The 20400-nt window shown below is 44.4% G+C and overlaps 1 protein-coding gene across 1 annotated transcript in view; it reads right to left on the bottom strand.

Moving 5' to 3' along the window:
• Positions 1-20400, bottom strand: part of dach (dachshund protein) — a gene marked incomplete at its 5' end in the record, with an annotated part of 55750 nt that overhangs the window by 31489 nt on the left and 3861 nt on the right. Inside the window, 1 exon segment of the mRNA NM_001104874.1 lies at positions 14078-14230. Within this exon segment, the coding sequence (NP_001098344.1) occupies positions 14078-14230 (153 nt within the window).

Below are 20400 nucleotides of genomic sequence, written 5' to 3' on the forward strand. Positions count from 1 at the left end.
AAAAAGAAGAAAGAGGAAAAGAGGAGCTGCGTGAAAGAGAGTGAAAGAAAAAAAAACCCACCCCACTACAGAACACCATCCACAAAACAACCGCACTCTTCTTTTCTGAAAAAACATCAGTAGCCAAAGGGCAAGGAGATCTGCATTGGTGAAGCCTCTAAAGAGAAGGACACTGGCTGGAAATGAAAGGACACGAGTACTCCTCCCTGTCATGCCACCTCCATCCAAAGAAGCATTGATTTCCATAAGAAAGATTTCTCCGTGGTGAGTATTCCCAAACTAAATAAAGCGAGGGAGATTAAAGAAAGGCGGAATCCAAGCAGCACCTTGTATCGGCGCCTCCGCTCGAGCTCAGACTGAATCAATTACCACTCAGCAGGCTAAGCTCATTTAAAAAACACCGCAGAGGACCTGATTGCAGGGGTATTTACTGTAGGACAACATGGAGAGGTCTAGGCTCCCTATCCGCCTGCCAAGGCCACTTGAGGGCCACATCCTACATTTAAGGGTGGTAATACAACACCTTTTTTTTCAGTTAAAGGGAGACGTGTATCAAATCAATAAGGAACGCGATGAAAAGTCAACTGAAACAACATTCCTTTATAGATCTCCTTGTTCCGTGCTCTTGATGGCATGAGAATTTCACGATGGATCTCCACTTGACTGACAGCCAAGCCAAAGAACACTCGGCTTCTGTTCCCCTCCGAAGGGTATTAGTCTCGCTTTTAGCGCCTGTCCAGCCCCTTTCATGTCGCCCCATCCCAGAGCACTGCTTTTCCCATAAAGACCCTTTCAGGACACTACAGGGGGAACGTGCAACTCCAACAAGGAGCGTCCCAAATCCAGTTGAAACTGAAAGGAGCCAGGTGGGAATGGCATTTACATGTTTGAAAGCCCTAAAGTGTTTAGTTTTACATCGCTTGGGTGCACTTCCTCCTTTCTTTTGACTTGTAAAGCAAAAGACTCAACTTCAAGTCACACAGTTTGATATACAAAAGGTAAACAAATATTAAATAACGCACATTAGACACCTGCAGCCTTAGTCCCACTATACAGGGGTTGACCTGGGTGCAGCGGGATGCAGCAAGTTTTTGGATTGTAGACAGGTGCAGGCGCATCTTAAAGGGAGTGCAGGTATGTGTTGCCACCTTTAACATGAGCGTACAATTGTTGTGCTTGTGGTAAGTGTATCGTGAAGTATTTGTAAGAACAATATAAATTCTTACACACTTTTGTCGTAATGCTGTCTTACGGTGCCCTCACTCTACACTATAGACATTAGTAAAGTGCACATACTGGCTCCTTTCTAACCGTGTGCAAATGCTGCACAGGTGTACAGGTGATACGCCAGTGCCCGTTGGATGCCCCATAGGACGCCCACAAAAACTACAAATTGCCTAATTTCAAACGGTCAGGCTCCATGCAGGGCAATTCAAGGAGCACACATTTATCATTTGAATAGCACTTGAGCAGTGTGCAGGATCTGGGGGGGGTTAAAAAAATTAGACATCTGTATAATGTGTCCGTGTCTTGCCTTCTTCACCCTTACTTACCCTTGCGTGTTGTATAAGTGTTCACTACGACCTGTCGACCACAGCATGCCTGTAGAAAAATGTGGATAAAAATTGAACTCTACAGGTTCACCAAGCAGTCTATGATCTTGATATTGGATGCCCTGTACAGGTTTGCCTGTTTTTTGTCTGCAGGTCGCCGTATCCACCGGTAAGGGCAATTGGGACTAGTGTCGGAGGCTTTAACCCTTCAACACTAGAACTTTAGCTCAAGGGTTTACATCCTTTCAACTACTGTAACTCTTCAACCGTTGAAGCAAAGCAATTAACGTAATTCCACTGGATTCTGAAGCAGAGAAATGCAACACTTTACAGTTTTGACGTGTTTATGCAATCGACGTAAAAATCAGCAAACTCTGTCAGGGAGAAAACTGCTTTGCACAATTACACAACACTGGTCAAAGAGTTACGGTATACCAAAGATCGTGTGTTATTTAGATGTTGTTGTTGACATATATGTGCAGATACTCAAACTTCCTGATCCATGTTGGTTGGTTTTCTAATCTTAGGGGAGGCAGAACACCCCCCTCCCCCCCCAACTTTCGTGAAGGGTATAAGCAGTACATTTGAAGCAATTTACCTGAATTAAGCCTGAGGGAGCTGAAAAGGTGAGCTTCAATTTACCATCATTAAAACTACAAATCGCTTAATACTAATATAAACAGCTCAGCTAATATGTTTCACAGTGCTGGTAAGATCACGCATGGGTAAGCAAAGATCCCAGTCGCACAGGATGAACTGAATGGATTAAAACAGCCCTCGGTAACGGCGTGATTAAAAGGCTGTTACATCAGGACCGATTGGCTGATGGCAGTTGCTTATGAGAATCAGACAAAAAAAGTGAAGGTTGAGCGTTTTAATATGATGAAAAAAGGTGTTCATTTGATGGCACAAAAAGGAGAGCTTTGCAGTAATGCGCGGTGTGGTTCATCTTCATTAAAGCCTTTAGGTTTAAAGCTAGTGGAAAGGCAAGTAAACGGGGGAAGAAAAGAAACAAAGCTTTTGTCATTGAAAATGGTGCGAAAAGCAACCACCCCTTTGCCCTTAACTCTGTTGTGGACACATTTCCCCTGACAAAAATTAAACTAGCTCCTACTTGGCACTTTATTATCTTTTCAACTGAATGATTTATTGTTTGTGGAGGGAAAAGAACAAAAGAGAGGGGGAAGATTACATTTCCAGCCAAAGCTAAGGCTTGATCTATTTTTTTTTTTCTTTCTTTTTACTCCCTCTGTCCAAGAAAAAAAAAAAGCTCCTGACAAACAATAATGTCAGCTGTAATTGATCGGAGGTCGCTGGCTGGGCCTGCAGTAAAAGCGCACTATTTAAGCGACAATCGGCCCCGCGCTCTTCAGACGCTGGCTAATGAAGCTGTCTGTCTGGGCTATTTACCTTCTCTTAAATGGAAGGGGAGAGATGTACTGTAAGAGACAGGGCTGGAGAGGATCTGCCTGGCGCTCCTGTGAAATAGGACCTGCACATGCCTCAGGAATGTATAATTGGTTGGCGCAGCCAAAGCTGGGGATCCGGTGCTAATTAAATGACTTGTTTAAAGCCTATCTGTCTTTGTTTGGGAGGCTCTGGGCTTCTGAACAACGCATGGTAAATGCTGTTGTCAAACAAACATTTCTAGTTATCCTTTGATTGGAATTGAACAAGACAAAGGCCTGATTTGCCCACCGCTAAGCCTTTCGTTTTGCCGTGGCACCGAGACGCTTTTCCTCTTCTGATCTGTCAAACCGAACAGGACTGTTCCAGTCAAGCAGCTAAATGGGCCGACTTGCTGCACAATGCGTATGCAGTCAGTTTTCCCACTAATTGTGCTTGTAAAAAGCCCCCCCGCGTTGTGCACTCCACACGGGTGTGGCGCGCAAACACAGAGCACCTTTCTTGTGGTTGCTTGAAGGAAGTGTGATCCCAAAAGGGGGAAAAGCACAAAAAAAGTGCCCATAATGCTGCTGAACAAACTAGACCGTTAATATTTACACCCAGCCTCCTTAAATATGCCGTCTGCCACTTAAGGCGACACGAGCGGATGCTTACACGTGCACAGAAACTTCTCCTGCATTCATGCAAGCATGCACACCCCGATGCAAACAACAAAAAACAGACGCACGCAGATGGCGGGTTCAGTCAAGGCTGTTGAGTCCTGTTCCTCATTAAAATGGGGGGAGTGAGGAAGGTACGGCGCTTTGATGTAGCCACCCACAGCCCTTCAGTGTCATTGAACGCAACTTTGAAGCTTTTTTTTGTGTTTGTGCAGTTAATGTTGATAATAAAGCAAACATCTTGTCTTTGTTAAATACCTGCTCTGCGCTCACGTTTGCACACAAACGGCCGCCAGCGATCTATGTGAAACTAGCATCATAAAAAAAGAGACTTCCTGCAGGATGTGGAAGGACGAAAACAGTCGGACAACGATGCCCCCGCTTACGTTTGTGTACAGGTAAAATTACACAGACATGAAGGAAAAACACACATGCAAACAATGTGTTTTACATTCCAAAATGCACGAGGCTTGGATACCTCACAGCAATAAACACAAAAACATGCACTTTTTCAGGGCTTCAGGTGGGCAAATGTTGCTGGGAAAGGCCTTGTAATGTAAGAGAGACCATGAAAAGAAAACATTTTTGGTTTGATGAGGTAACATAATTGCCTTCCAAGTCTAACCACTGGAGCGTAACATGTGGTAGAAATTATCAAGGAGACAGACAGAGGTGTTTGTCTTTTAAGTGTATAAAATCGAAGGCAGGCTACTTTTGCGGCATAATTTGAATCTTCTGCTCTAATGGCATGCATTCCTTATGAAAATTGAAAGATCAATCATCCCCGCGACAGATCTGTTGTGAAAGAAGTTCTCCCGCTCTTTGAGGTGAAAATGCTAAACACGTTTCATCCCTTTCCCCACCCGCGCCTCATTTTGGCCGTCTATTTGTCTCTTTGCGGAAAAGCGTTAACGAACGGGGCCAATAATCAGGCCATATGCTTGCATGTGGCAAATCTCATTACGGTAAATGACCTTTACCGGCCAGTGCCAGCATCCTTGTGCTAGATAACACGGAGCGGGAGAAACAATGCTGGGTTGAGTCAATCATGATGGGGTGGAGAGAAAAGCCCTTTAGAACACATTACTAAAAGAAAAAAAAAGAAAAAACCTTGTTTTTATGATATGAATCCAAACAGGACTCACTTTATATTTGTTACACATCACTCCGGATAAACACGCAAAAATCTGTGCGATGAATCCCTGACATCTGAGCACTCCAACGATGAGCCGCAGCGCGGTAAGTGCTGCGAGCAGAGGAGCAGAGCAGCAGGAGAAGGCAGATATTACTAGCAGCTGTTACTACTGCGGCTGCAATATATTCAAGTCCAATCAATAAAGCTCCTGCAGACAGTGACACCCAAGCAGACAGAGGAATCATTTTCATCTGATACTTAGCAAAGGCCCCCCTTTTAAAAAGATTGCTTTCAGTCAATGACAACCAGTTGTCATTTGACTAAGGCTCCGAAATGAAATATATTGACGAGCGTTATCAATCATGATCCACTCTGCCGTCATTTCACGTCAGTGGGGGTGGTGGGACGGGGTTTCAGCTTGCTCCTGGTTGTTGGATCATCTGTTTTAATTACAAAAATTAGCATTGATACCTCCTTCCTTTTTTTACAACAACCTCATGAGGGACAACCAGTAAGACGGTGTGCTGTTTTCCAGTCAGCCATTGAATCACTGAAAGGTTGTCACACGGTAGGGCTGCACGATATGAGGAAAACTTACAATGTGTGATGTTAGAGATCAATATTGTGATGACAATATGACTAGCTATGCATGAACAATCAGCAAAACAAAAAACAACAAATATATCATTTGTATATCATCAGGGGCGGGCATCTAACATAAAAAGGTTCTACTCGATGGGTCAACGACATAAAGGGGTCTGTTTGATTGGTCAGTGGCTTGAAGGGCTCCATCTGATTGGTCGAATGTACAAAGGGCTCTGTTCAATTCGTAAATACTTCAGGCTGCCGTGAGATTTATTTAGCATGTGTTAAAACATTTCAGGCAACCATGTATCGCTGCTTACGCTGTCTTTAGCGATACACAAATCCCACTGGCTGATATTGTGATAACAGTTAATTTGAGATTTATTGTGAAGGCTAGTATACAGCAGTGTCCTTATTGGACAAATTGGGAGCACATGGTCCAGCCTTATTGTGAAAACTACCCCGATTCTGCACAATTACACCCCATGCCCAAGTCGCATTACTGCGACCTGCGAAAGCTCATCATCACTGAAAGGTTGAATGTCATTTATTACACGTATCACATTTACACCAAGTGACATTGTCTTATCAGATTGTGTTGATCTCTTCACTTTCAAAGGTCAGCCTCTTCCCGGGCTAAATTCAACCTGACAGACAATAGTGAGGAGGGGACAGACGAACACAAGCATCACCCCCGCATCAAAGCGCTCCAAATTAATCCAAGCAATTAATGAAAAACGAGGCCTAATGTTGATGAGAGATGACAACTCAACTGGTCAGTTGTTTTTTTTATAGCTGTGCATTAGCTGTTGAGGGAGACATGGGTATGTTCCCTGCATCTCCTCTGCCACTCAAACATGATAGAATTTGATATGGATCATTACAGAAATAATGTTTAATCAATCCCCCTCCCTGCTGTTATTGTAATCTATTTCTGCCGTTGTGTGTTGTGCAGCTTCGTCAGCGTGCCTCCCGATTTCCCAATCGTGCACGTGTTACGCTGCTGCCTAGCCACGGATGCAACCGGAATTAGAACAAGGACATTAGACTTCATTAAAGAGAGCAATGATTATCAGGTTTATCTTTTGAAATGTCTATTAAAATGTGTGCGCCGCTTCGCACTTATCTGTCACCTGGCTCCCATGAGCGTAGCAGCCTAATAGAGAGATGGCGAGGGCCAAAGCCCATGAGACAGACAGAGACCCATCAAGCTCTTCACTCAGACTGGAAGGCAGTTTTCCGGCGGTGCTACTCCCTGTCTGGCACGATGCAGTTACTTCCAGCCGTTTCACCAACAGCAGCAGGCGCTGCTCTGCAAGGTGAGAGAGCTAAAAAGGTTTAAAAAAAATAAAAGACTAATTGCCTACAAGAGACAGGGCGACGTCTGCGGCAGCAACAGAGGTGGTGTACGTTAAAGAAATGAATTCTTTTCAGCCTATGGCAACAATCTAGCCTCTCCACAGAGCTAGCTTGACAAAAGCTCCCATAAGAGTGTTAGAGCAGAAGATGAATGAAGTTGCCCCCAGACACTCATATCAGGTCAGTGTGTGCTTTATCCCCTAATGGTTAGGGTTAGGATTGAGGAAGGGGGGTGATTCTTGATCTGAGCCCAGGGGCCATGGCTCTGTCTAGAGGCACAGGAAGTTGATCCTCCATCACGGCCCACATTTGGCCGCATGGAGCCACCAGGACCAGTGCGGCTAGCAGGTTGGAGCACCTCCCTAAACTTGTTGGACATGTCCTTCCACCCGGAGGGTTTTATTATTAGAAAGGACATAAACAGACTAATTAAATCGCAGCAGTGGAGCTGTGCTGACAGCTGGCGCAGAGAGTGTGACCAAACCGATCCTTATCAAAGTGCAGGGCCGTCTTTACGTAATCTGCTTTTATGTGCACGGCTGCATCTGCTCACAGGCCAAACTTGAACTTCTGAAACCTCATTTCACAACCGATAAATACTGTTTTTCCACTGTTTTCCCTTGCATGAACTTTCATCTTAATACTGTGCTCCTCTGTCTACAACGAAGCCCACAGATTTGCTTATATGGTCCAAAATACTCCAAATGCTATCCAACAGTGCAGTAAACACTCCAGTAATTAGTGCATGGTATCCACGCTGACTTCACTCAGCTCTGCAACATGGCCAAGCACAGACCCCATATAGAGAGGAGACTAGTTATGCATTGATCTCAGAAAATTAAGGCTAACTGCCCCAGATTGCAGCATCTTGATGTACCTTCTGGATGAGCAATGTACTGTGCTTGAATTGTTTGGAAAGTAAACAGAATGATTTTGCTTTAAAATGAGTACATGCTGAATAATTAACTGCGCGGCCGTAAAGCGCTGCTACCCGTGAGCGAGGAACCCACTAATGACTAGAGAATATGGTTTTAACAAGTCAATAATGGTGAGCGCAAGGAGAACAGCCTAATCAATGAGGCTGCAACGTTTGCAAACAAGGACCAGGATTAATATGCCAATAATTAATTTCATTCATTGTTTCCCCTCTCCGACGTGTGATGTCATTGTTTATCTATTGCCAGTGAGGGATGATTGGAAGTTCATTTTTTGCTACGACTTCTGGCCCCCCCTCTTGTTACCTTTACCTCCGTGTGCCCACCCCTCCTCCCCCTTCCTCCAGTCGAAATTTGCAAGCTGTAGAACAGGCTTAACCAAAAAGGATTAAGTCCCATACCCAACTGAGAACACAGATAATGCTCAGTAATTGGTAAAAAATGAAGATGAATGGGACAGCTAGATAAGGACCAATTAGCTGCTGGGAGTGTACAGCTGTGGTCTCCTCACAGAGCGTTCTCAGGGGCCAAGGCCCCCTCTTTTCTCACTAAGCATGCACACACACACACCCACACAGACAGACGTGCATGCACGCTCACATACTCCCAGCCTAACATGCATGCATGCATGCATGAGGATGGAGCTGGCAGAAATTAGCCTGATGACCCGCGGAAGCGAGACTGATGGTTCTTCATCATCTCATCCAGAACCTTTTTTCTGGTCTCTCAGTCAGGCGAAACCTCCAGATACCTGTCAGTGCCTGTTCGCGTGTAGCATAGCATGCTAGCGTCCACTTCCTGTTGAGCCTATTGACTGTAGATGAAAAATGGAGCAAGTGAGTGAGTGTGACGTCACACCTAGAAAATGTCTTACTACTGGCTCCAACAAAATGAAGGCAATTCAGTCACCATTTTTGCGTGAAACGGATGTCGGCATGTTGGAACCAGCACTCGTCAGTACGCTGTGATTGGTTCAAGTAGATTTGAGGCAACCAACCACTCTCGCCAATCAGGAGTGAGCTTGTTGGAAGTCCACCCCCCTCTGATTTGAAAGTGGGCACGGAAGAATCAGTCAATCAAACATTTCAAATGTTCAACCAGAGACTTTTATTGAGGTATCTGATTGGCCAGTTCATAACTTTAATAAATATGACATATCATGAATAAAAGAGGATTAGCAAGAATATGTTAAATAAAAGGTAGCAGAGCAAGAATGAGAGTTCTGACTAATATAATGACTAAGTAACAGCTGTTCACTTCTCTATAGAAGTCTAAGGGATTTTAGCTTCTTGGAACCAGCGGGTACTTCCTGTTTGAAACGGCAGCGGGGAGGAGTCACTCCAGTTCTTATATACAAACTAAATCATACTTTAAACATGTATCTTCCTCCACACGTCTATGGCATTGTGTGGAGAGGGAAAAAAAGCACTTTGTGTCGTGCATTTTCCTTTTTCTGCAGTGTTGTCTTTGGGAGAGATGTTTGCTCGGCATGTTGTGGCATCATCTGGCTGATAACGGAGGAATTCCCATATCTAATTACAAACAGGATTTCAGCTCCATTAGAGCTGTGTGGTGAGGAGTCAGACGAGCGGCAGGGCAGCCCCCAGTGGCCAAAGAGAGACAAAGGGTAGGAGAGAGATGTAAGCAAGACAGAGCAACAACACAGACGGAGGAAGAAGACGAGGGTGCTCGGACTTGTCTGTCTTACTCCATTTCAGTGGGTCAGAAAAACAAACAAAAGGGGAAAAAAACGTTTTCTGGGCTGAGAAAGCAATCCTCTCTCTTGAAATTGGCAGATGTTTGTTAGTGGGGCAGCTGACAAAAATGTTTCTCCCAGTAATGAAGGTTGTGACTGGGGTCAATGCGCTGGGAGGGGATGGCAGGCTGTTTATCCCCCTCAAGGCCGAGCGCCACACATGTTTTGCTTGGTCTGTGATCTGTAATTGTGGCATTTCCTGAGAGGCGCAGGAACAATCCACATTGTGCTTTGAGAGGGCTCCCTCTGCTCAACCAAAGACTGTGCAGGAATAATCAAAGAAGCCCTCCCTCCTCCCCCTCCCCCTCATCATGTTTCCTTAAAAGGATTTGTCACTCATTTCCTCTCATCTCTAGCACTTTTTGACTATCGCTTAATGTTTTTCTTCTTCTTTTAGTTATTTACAGGGGAAATTGTTTTATTTCTGCAATAATTAATGCTCCTGGTTCAAACGTGGGTCTGTTTGTGATGAATGCTCAATGAGAGGGAGAAGCATTAGCCTTTTACATTGAAACCTGACTCTGCAGACACTGCTGAGAGTCCTTGAGGGGCTGCCTCTGTTGTTCTTTGCTTCAGACACTTCACAATGCAAAATCAGGTCCAGACAAACAGTGAGACGGGGCACCTGTATTTCAGCCTGAAGGAGGCTGGGTTTTTTGTTTTTCCTTTAAATTAGCGTGTGCATGTAATGGCTCTATCTGATGAAGCAGATCAGATGAGGGATTCGCATTATCATATCAATGGCCGTCTTGGTTTTGAACATTGTTCGCTTTAAGATTTGCTCTGATGACAAATTGTGTTTTTGGTATTTTTTTAACATGGCATTTTTCTGCTGAGGGAGAACATATATGAAGGAAATAAGCTTTAATTTGAACGTCTGAGTATTTATTTATTCAATTTATTGAGAATCTGGATAGATAGAAACTGGATAGATAGAAAAATGGAGATTGAAAAAGACTGTATTTGTTATTATTTGTTATTTTCCCCGTCCGAGCTGGTATCTAGCTTTAAAGCTGTACGGCTGGATAGCTCCAACATTGCTCGCCATTTTTGTTGCACTGCTAATGTTAGGTTGGGGTTGTGAAGGGCTGTAAGCTAGCGGGAGAGAGTGCAAAGAGAGAGTTTGGCAACGGAGAGGGGAAGGAGGGAAGGTATTGGTCCACACTGATGGTCCCGCCAAAAACTCACAAGTAAATTTCAAATGAATTCCTGCTGCTCAGCAGAAACAATGTCCTCGAAAACAACAAATAACATTTTGGCTAAAAAATGTCATGATAAAAAGTCCACCGGGATTGCTTTTATAATAGCTCAAAATAAGATAGGAGTGGGTCTTTAGTTAAACATTTCTGTTTGCGTATGTTTTTGGGCTCCTAGATCATAAAAATGTCAGCCTGTCTCATTCTGAGCAGCTGTGGTCTGGTCACAACAGCGTGGGGTCATTCCCAAGTCCCCAGTCTGCTCCCGGCAGCCAAAAGAATTCCCGTTCTGCTGACTTCGTGCCATGCCAGTCCAGCGCCTGGAAGCTGGACATATTAGGCATTCCCGGACCCAAAATGCCTGGAGTCATAAATCACTTTTAGAATCTTAAACAGTTTTGAAATCAAGCTTTGGAGCCACTTCTTCTCCTTCTTCTTCTTTTTGGGAGGATTACAACATCCTGCCATGAAAAGCAAAAGTCTGGGGGCGGATGAAGGGGACAGGATGCCGCTCGCCGTGTGTTCTGTGGCTCCACCGTGCAGATCGGGCCATATATCTGCAGAGTATTATCTGGATGACTCCTGCTGGCCACCCTGTCACAGCAGAGTGCTTGATATAAACAAGAGATTGCTCCGACACCCAGTAATCAATATTAGGATGGTTTCAGTACCAAACATCATTTGTCTCTCGACCATTCCTTTGACCAAACGAAGCATTAATTCAAATCATAAATCTGGGGCTGATTTAAATCCGAGGAGAGTGAAGGGAGGGGGGGGCCCTGTCTGACTGCCTGCCCCTAATGATTTATTTTCTACATTTCTGCGAGCGAGAGATTTGTCCATACTCACTGACAGGTCACCTTCAAACGCCAGTGGCAGACTGTTCATCACCATGCAGACGAGCATCTCATCGCTGCGAGTAAATATTAAAGGAAAAGAATCCAATTGATTGTGGATGGGGCCGAGAGGCGTCACTGCCATATATTTCACTCAGAGAGCTAATGCTGCGGCCCATGCGCCCACACCCAGAACCGATCCCCCCCCCACCCCTGCCAGAATTATGATTCTTCCGGGAGCCCGTGAGGCTGTACTGTGGGCTCAAGGTTACAATTTAAATTGTAAAAAGATAAAACAGTTTCTTATTAGCTCCATTGCCACAACCTTGCTGTTGGTACTCGCATTTATCTTTATTTCTGTGACCTCGCAGGCTCATAGTCTCCCTCTTTTTTTATTTTTTAACACACTCCATTCTCTTGGACTGATGACCTCAAACTTTATGAATTTTGCATTGTTAAACCTGCAACACATCCTGCTTTCGTCGCATGTGCTGTACGCTCGGCGGCGCAGTGTAACAGCGGAAATTTATTTAGAAGTTGAGCTATTTTTTACAGCAAGCGAATCAAAAAAAAAAAAAAAAAAACTCAATTTAGCGAGCAAAGCCACCGGGATTACGTGCGGTTTATAATTTGGAATGCCCTCATGAATCTCCACTAACACACATTATCTTTCTGTTTAATTCACTAAGTGGTTGTGTGTGATATTACAGAAATCCTTCTGCATTTTAGGGCTAATAATTAATTGAAATGGCACATAGTGAAAAACCAGCACTCTCACAGCAATTCAATTAGACCCTGTTAAAATGCTGATAGCTTTGGGAAACTGTGTTCACAATTCCACTTAGCTATTAAACTTCTTTTTTTCCTCTTTCAACACAAAATACTTTGGGGAAAAACATGACTTTTATTCCCAAAGTTAGTGATTCAAGTGCTTTTGAGCTTAGCAAAGTCAACAGCTTTTTTAGCAAGAAATCAGCTGTAATCTGGAGGCGCTGGCCGTTAACGCTCTTCAGGTAGGTCTTAAACTGTGGGGAATGCAGTGAAAGGGAATATAAAAAAAAACATTTAATAGTATATAATGTCAAAACACTAAAAAAAGGTTTAAAATAGGCATTACATAAGAAATTATTGCTTTATTGATGATCAGCAAGTGTAAAAATAAAGTTTATCTGGTTTGTAACGTGCATTTTAGCGTACTAAATCAAGATGAATAAAGAAAGACATAAGAGAAGCTTGTTGGGAAACCAACAGAAAACCCCCAAAAGGCTGTTGTTCTCCACGGAAAACTTTGACCGAGTGAAAACAGTCCAGAATATTCTCATTCGTCAATGAGAAACAAAACCAAACCCAGCTCCACAACAAAGCTAGACATTCATCTCAAACGCTGAAGACCGCACTTTTTTAAATAAGTGTAAATGAGAAGAAGACTGTTTCCAGTTTCATTTATGGCCAAAATGAATGATGTCAATAGAGATTTTTGTATGCAGAGTAACTATACATAAACATGTACAGTCAAACTCAGTGGTTGGTTGGACGCCATAGTCTGCAGCCTGAAGCTGACCCCCCCAAAAATAATTAAGGGTTAATGTGTCACGTTCTGCTTTGCTGACCTAATTTGAGACTTATTAAAGACTCACTGTGATGAAAATTAAGTTTTGGGTGTTTTGTGATGTAGAAAATAAGCTGGGAAAATACAAAATACGCTAAAAAATCCAAGCTCCCATCTCCGCCCCATTCGGATGCATCCATTTGTAGACAAATAGATCCATGTACGTCTTTATTTTCCTCGTCTGAGCTGGAATCTGGATCTAACTGTATGGCTGGACAGCTCCAATATTGTTTGGCATTTCTGTTCCACCACCAATGTATACAGGCTGTAAGCTAGTGGGAGAGCGTGTAAACAGAGAGCTCTCAGCAACAGGAAGAGTAAGCGAAACATGCGGCCATTGAACGGGCAACCAGTTGAACTTCAACCAATCAGGGACTTGGATTTTGTAGTGATGTAAGGGTAGCGTCATTTTCAATTTACGGAAGTGCAAATCATTTGAAAATTGATCATGAAGGAGAAATCGATGATTGCTGTTTGTGCTCGGCTGAAATTCTGTGACGCCAAGTCTTTCATAAATCAGATTAGAGCTGTGAAAGAAAAAGCCTGGAACAGGATTCGTGAAATTTACACCGCTCTGAAATTTCCCATCAAACATTTTTCAACTGTGAGTACATGTGCTAGTATCGGGTAGCGACAGTCCAGTGTGAACACCGTATGCTAAAACTCATCACATGTTTTTGTTTGTAACAACCTGTATTGATTCCCAGAGGGCAACAGGTGGAAGAGGGTCTGTCCAGGGTGGAAAGTCTCTTCAGTGATGCTTTGAGCTTTGCTAAGCAGCAGTGGTGGTGCCTGTTTGTGATATTTAGCATGAATTAACTTGATGATTCAAAGTTTTTTTTTAAAGTAAAGTGTTTTCCCTTGTTCCCCTGTTAACAAAAATTCTACAAGAATGACCAATTTTTTTCTCTAAACCATGAACCTTCAAACAGGGAGGGTGAGGATGAGATCGATCATCTCTATTTGCGACATGTCTGTTGGTCTGCACCTTCCTTCTGCTCTCTCCAACAGTATGTGTAGGTGTGTGTTTGTGAAGGGCATCCTTACCGACACTGGAACCGAGGTCTCCGTTCTCCCCATCGGCCCCGTGGTGGTTGGCGTTGCCGTGGTAGCTGCTCATCGCCTCCAGCTTGATCTTCTTGACCTTCATGGCCTCTGCGATGGCTGCGTTGGCAGCTGCCGCCGCGGCTGCTGTCAGGCCTGGAAGGGGGAGGCAGAGGAGACGCGGCTCTTTACAGACTGCTGCATGTCTGCAGAGGCTGAGCCACAGCACCTGCATAACCTTTCTGAGAGCTGCCGTGATGAATAAAGAAAACACAGGAAAAAGGGACTTTTGAAATAACAGAACAATGAATAAATTTATACAGTGTAGGAGAATAAGCTCCGGGGAGATCATAACTTAGGTTTTCATCTTCTGACAGTGGATATCTTCACAGCGGGTTATCATGCTGATGAGATTGGTCCCTGTGTCTGTGGCAGCATATAATTTTTATGAATGTCTCAGACTCCTGCAGCCCCTCGCCCAACATATTGATGTATTTCTCCTTTGATGGAAACAGATGCAGTCAGGATAATAGTGCATGATGCAAGCACTTTGTGTTCACAACTTTTGCAAAGTGTTTACAAAGGATATTTGCCTATACCAGAGTGGCTAGGTGATACGAGTTGACGAGAGGAGGAAAAAGGGGAAACAAATGCAAAACTGTGACAAATTGAGGAAGAAAACTGTTTCTGTAATATTTCAGAGGGATGTATCGGTGTCTGACGTCTTCATCTGAACACTGTTGGATGGTAACCTTGACTGGTTTATGACTGTAAACAAGTTATAGATCGAATAGAAATGTAATATCTACAAAAGTATCTGAGTAAATAGTTTTAACCAGATGAAGGTAAATGTATGAAAGTCCCAAGTGCTGCTAAAGTCTACGTCACAGCTGCTCCTATGGGTGGACAGCAGCTGTCTGCAGGAGAAACCACAAATGTAGGATCTTAGACCGCTCAATGAGGCCGTAGAGTGAAATTGTTCATGCACACGTTTATCAACAGCATCAGTCCAGGTGCATGTGACTGAGGCTGAAACCTGTATTACAGTTGGATTGAAACCTAAAGCTTTCAATTTACCCCTCTACAATATTTATACAGATTTATGGCAGCTTTGAAATCCTTGAGCAGCATTTATTAAATCTTCATTTGTCCGAATGCTGCTTTTCAAAATACTCTCTCCAACTTCCTGCTTGCTTTTCACCCTGCAGTGGGTTCAGTGAACACTGACTCTTGAAAGTACTTAAAAAGGTTCCTGAAATCGTTTTTGAATATTCATAAATCCCACAATGCTCGTCACATAAATCAAAATGAACTTCATAGGATTAATATGCTACATAGGAGACATATTGTAGATATGCTGCTCACACCGCAAAGATCATAAAACACCGGTTTGTCATCATTCCAGAGTTCCAGTGCATTGAACGTGACTGAGATCTTTATTCATGAGGCTGGTCTCCAACAGCAGGAGCAGATCCAGCTAAAGCTCCTCGAGGCCCGATAGGGTCTCAGGAGAGTCCCCATGACTCTTCTTGCCAACCCCAGCCAACAAAAATCAAAGATGCATAACCAGAAAAAAAAAAAACAGTGTGTGGCTTTTCCTGGCATAACTCACATCCATGTTACAGTATATCACCTGCCCTCTTACAGGGGCTGCTGCGCTCCATATGTGGGCTTGCCTTACGCTTGACGCAGAACAAAGCAACGTCTGCGTTTATCACCGCCGAGCTGTCACATCGCGGTGACGGGACTCAAAGCAGCCATTAGCCACGGGTCTGAGGAGACACCGGTACAAGGGGGATCCTACACGTATCACACGAGGCAGCCTACGCAAACACACACAAGCATGCGTGCCAGCACAGACCGGCCTGAACACCCTCTCCCCTCATTCCCAGCTGATAGGCAGATGGTGGGAGTCACTCTGAGCCTCTGACATGAAGGTGCATATAATTTAAGGCCTTGTTTGCATCTTAAAATACATCAGTACCATATTGACGTACAGTATACATCATGTCAACCGGGGCCCTCTCGTTTGCATTAAGCCCTGGCTGCTGTTCCATATGCATAGGCAAGGCAGGAATAAAAAAAAAAAGACGGTGATACTTCTTCACATAATGAATGTGGCCTCTGCCCAGTCTGAAGGTCAGCCTTCATTTGTGTATAATGGGCAAGAGTCAACTGTTTTCCAAATGAGACGTATGCAGAACAGACTGCCGAGTAAATATTGAAATCACCTCTGGGCTGTTTGTGTGATAAATTCCCCCCACAAATCAGGTGCGGCTCAAAGGAGTGCCGCAGTGGAGCTCCCTGATGCTCTCTAAGTTGTTAAGAACATCATGGTTTATGGCACTGCAGCCGCCTGTCCTCACCGCCAAACTCCTTTTCCAGACTAAGCTATAAGACGGATAAAAGGCGAGAAAAAGGAAACAATTCAACGTGGGAAAAAGGTAATGTGTTTAGATCAGATGTATATTGAGTAAATAAAGGCTGAGAGATTGATTCGTACAAGAGTGAAATGGTTGGAATGATCACTTTCCCATTTTTCATTAATCATTCAGCGGCAGCCTCCATCCCGCGTTTGACTAAGTGTCAGTCCACAGATCGAAATCTTTGTTCTGATAATTGTTTCATTTCACCAGATCAATTGTCATATCCGCATAACGTGCGCCTCAACACAATGGCTGGGAGGCAGCTTTGGGAGACGCCGGCGCCCACCAACAGGTCCATTAGCCGCGAGAAGTCTAAAAGTCAACAAGACCAGTCCCACTCAGTGCTAATCTGCATTCATTACTATGCAAACAAAACAATCCGGGCCTCATATATTCTTTCAAAGTCACCTTTGGATTCAAACACTTTTCGGATATTGGTGCACAGGCGAGCCAGAATCCTCCTGAGCGCTAAACAAACAGCGCGCCGCGGCGGCGTGTAAAGAGTCGGATGGACGGGAGAACTGGGGGGGGGGAAAGGGAACATTTCAACAAATAGAGAATAGCACGGCACTGTCACACGGGGAGCACGAAACAGCAAATAACAGAGACAAGGTCTGATGGTAGCCCTTGGAGCAGCTGTCATATTAAATAATAATGAAGGATCTATTAATATGCAAAGGAAGCAGCAGCCGACTGGCTTAACGCTGTCATGCCTCTGCATATTGTCAGGATCTTCATCATTAATTAACATGCGAGCTGCCCCATACCTGCGCCAATGTCAGAACATTCTTACAACAAACATCCCAGTGCCTGTGCCCTCCACAACTAACTGTATAATTAAATTAAAATCAGATTAACTTCACATCAGTACACAATGGGTGGACTTTTAGGACTTTTTCGAATAGCGTTTGGAAGGAAACAGTCTTTTAGATCGGTTTCTATTGTGTTTTCTCTAGGACAGATCCCACAAAAACACATTGTAGTGTAAACAGTGTGAACTAGATTAGCAGAGATCACATACTCAAATGCCAGTGAGCATCACCCCTTAAATTCATGCACGGAGGCGGCGCGGCGATGACAAACCGAGGATGGAAGCTCGGTGACTATTAGGTACACTAAACCACTTGAACTGTGATACCCACATCATGACAAATTTAGTATCAATTACAGGGTGTGCTAACCTTCTGACAAGCAGCGGACTGAAAGAGGAGGAGCTGCGACACAAAGAACTGACACTAATTTACCTGCTGCATATGGGGATCTATTTTAAACCCGCTTCAGGAGGCAGCGGATTAGCAGATTTCTTCCTCAATCCAAAATGACAAATCGGTTATTAAAAGGCTTGAAACAACTTGATCCAAAACTTATTGTAGTGTGGAGAAAAAAGCCTGACAGAGGTGGAAGAAATTGTTCCTAACAGCTAAGAGCAGGATGCTACCCCCTGAGAGACATAGGTGACATTCATTTCTCTAATGGTAAACGCAGTACTCTTGCGTTATTCAAAAGGTTGAAGCCATATCCAAGACATAAATGAATTATATGGAAGCTGCTGCTTAAGTAGTGGCCGGTGTGAGTGGAGGCCCACCGCCGCCCCCATCTCCTCTCTTAAAGGAGATGTCATCCCAGTGTGGTGTCAGTCCACAGCAAATAATCCGATTTGGGGGCCCAATCTGCCTGTAATGCATCAGCGACTGGAAGGGCTCCAGCTTAACCCCCGTGAACGCAGATGCATTCAGACGCGCATATGATAGAATTTTTTTTCTTAAGTGGAAATCGGAGGTGCTTCTTTCCTGAAAGGGAGCGGCGTCGATGGCAAAGGCGCAAATGTTAACAAAGTGTTTCACATCCCCCTCTTTGGTCATGGCGATGACGGTGACGACGACACGTTTCCGCCACCTTCCCTGCAAGCTGTGACTTTAATCTGAAGTGATTTGAATCTATATGTATTGGCTGCCTTTTTCTGGTGAGGAGAGATCTAACCAAGTCACTCCACAGAGGTTCTCACAAGACAATCTTTCTTTCTTCTTTTTTGGACTTTTCGGTAAAAGAAATTCCTCGTGTGTGCGTAGGAGCTCATCTGAAAAATGAACCAATATGACAGGACACTATGGTGTAGCGGTTTCAGACGGTTTCTCAGCATAGTTTTTTCAAAAGAATCATCAGTTAGAACATTTGGACGTGGCAGGAGGATCAATTAGTCGCCTACTTAGATGCCAACTTGTGTGTGGTCAATTATACTTAATTACTTATCTGTCGCAATCTGCAACTTCTGTGATGATTAATGGCCAACGCTATCATCAAAAACAATAAAACGCTGTAATTATAAAGCAGAAAGTGTTGCAGAGGTTCTGTCTCAACACAGTCAGGAGGCTCAAGGCAGTTATGAACAGACCAAAAACCCTGTTTCCTTTATCTCTGCCCCTTAATACCCTGACTAAATGTCAAGATCACACACTTCCTCTAGGCTTAAAGGGGTTGATATCAAAAGGCTTTTCTGTTGCTTTATGTTCTGCTAAATAACATGTGTCTTTCTCATCACGGCACTTCTTCTTGTTTTTCTTGTCGCCCTTTAAGTTTTGTGGTACAGAGAACATGTCCAGCAACCTCAGCCTGTTGTCGGTTCAAAGGCTAATCTTTGTTTAAATGAAACGTGGACATATCTAAGAAGATGATGAATGTCAAAGTCCTAATTGATCCTACCTGGGTTATTTTTGCAACAATAAATCAACTGAAATGTGTCTGTGACTGTACTGTAAAATAATGAAATGACATAGGATGCTATTTTACCCTGAAAAAGAATAGTTTTTATTTTATTTTTTTTTTTTTTTATTTTTTTTTAACTTGTCCTGTCCAACAGCTAGGCAAACAGATGAGAGCTGAGGGCCTCTTGTGTTGGACATATTTTATTTTAACAAGAGGGGTTATTCATCTTCAGACAAACCAAAGGTATGTCTGAATAAACCCCTTTTGTAATTGAGGCCAAACTTTATTAATTTCAATCATGTTTGAAAATCTTTGGTGTTGGACCGGACGGAAAAGGAAAGAGGGGAAGAAGAGAGAGGGATGATAGAGAGAGGGGGGGGTAGGAGGGTGATAATAGGAGGGGAAGGGGGGTAAGACCATGAAGCAGCATAGAGCAGACAGGTTTACTGGTTGTTTATCGTTACGGTACGGTTCAAATGTAGTACAAAAAGGGCGGGGCCTGTTCACACACACTCAAATATTATCAACACACCTGCTAGCCGCAAAAATGTCCACATGTCAACATGCACACAAAACAGATAGTGTTCACGAACGCATACCTATGCCTTTAAACCAACTAGTGTGAAATCTTTCATTCATTCAATCATGCAAACTATTAGTGCAAAGGTGAGCTAACACCTGTGCTCAGGTGAGTGTTTATGTTCTTCTAAAATGGATGGTGGAATGTGAAAAGAAGGACGAGGAGCGCCCAGCCACCCCCACACCCATACCCCCGCCGCAGCAGCAGCGGCAGCCGGAATTCCCCCAACGCCACACGGGAACAGGCAGGGAACAACCGCCCCCCGGGCGACCAAGACCGCCACCCAGGCCAGGGCCAGCAGGACCGCCGCGAGGCCCCCAGAGCCAGAGAGCAGGGAGGCGCAGAGGGAAAGAGAGCGCCGCCCCAGCCCAGCCAGGAAAGCAGCCCCCCGCCGCGCCGGAAGAGCCCAACGCAGGGCCCCACCGGAGAGGGACGCCCACAGCCCCAGACGAGCACCCCACCACCACCCAGGAGTTCCGGGCATCCCCCCGCCCCGACCCCAGGTACGAGCCAGGACCCCCCAAGGGAGACCCGCTCCGCACTCCAGGCAGCCACCCACCCGGCCCACGGTTGGTCCAGGTAGGAGCAAGGCAGGGGCCCGCCGCCCCCGCCCAGGA

This window comes from Oryzias latipes, chromosome 21, assembly GCF_002234675.1.
Source record: "Oryzias latipes chromosome 21, ASM223467v1".
Taxonomy (NCBI): Eukaryota; Metazoa; Chordata; class Actinopteri; order Beloniformes; family Adrianichthyidae; genus Oryzias; species Oryzias latipes.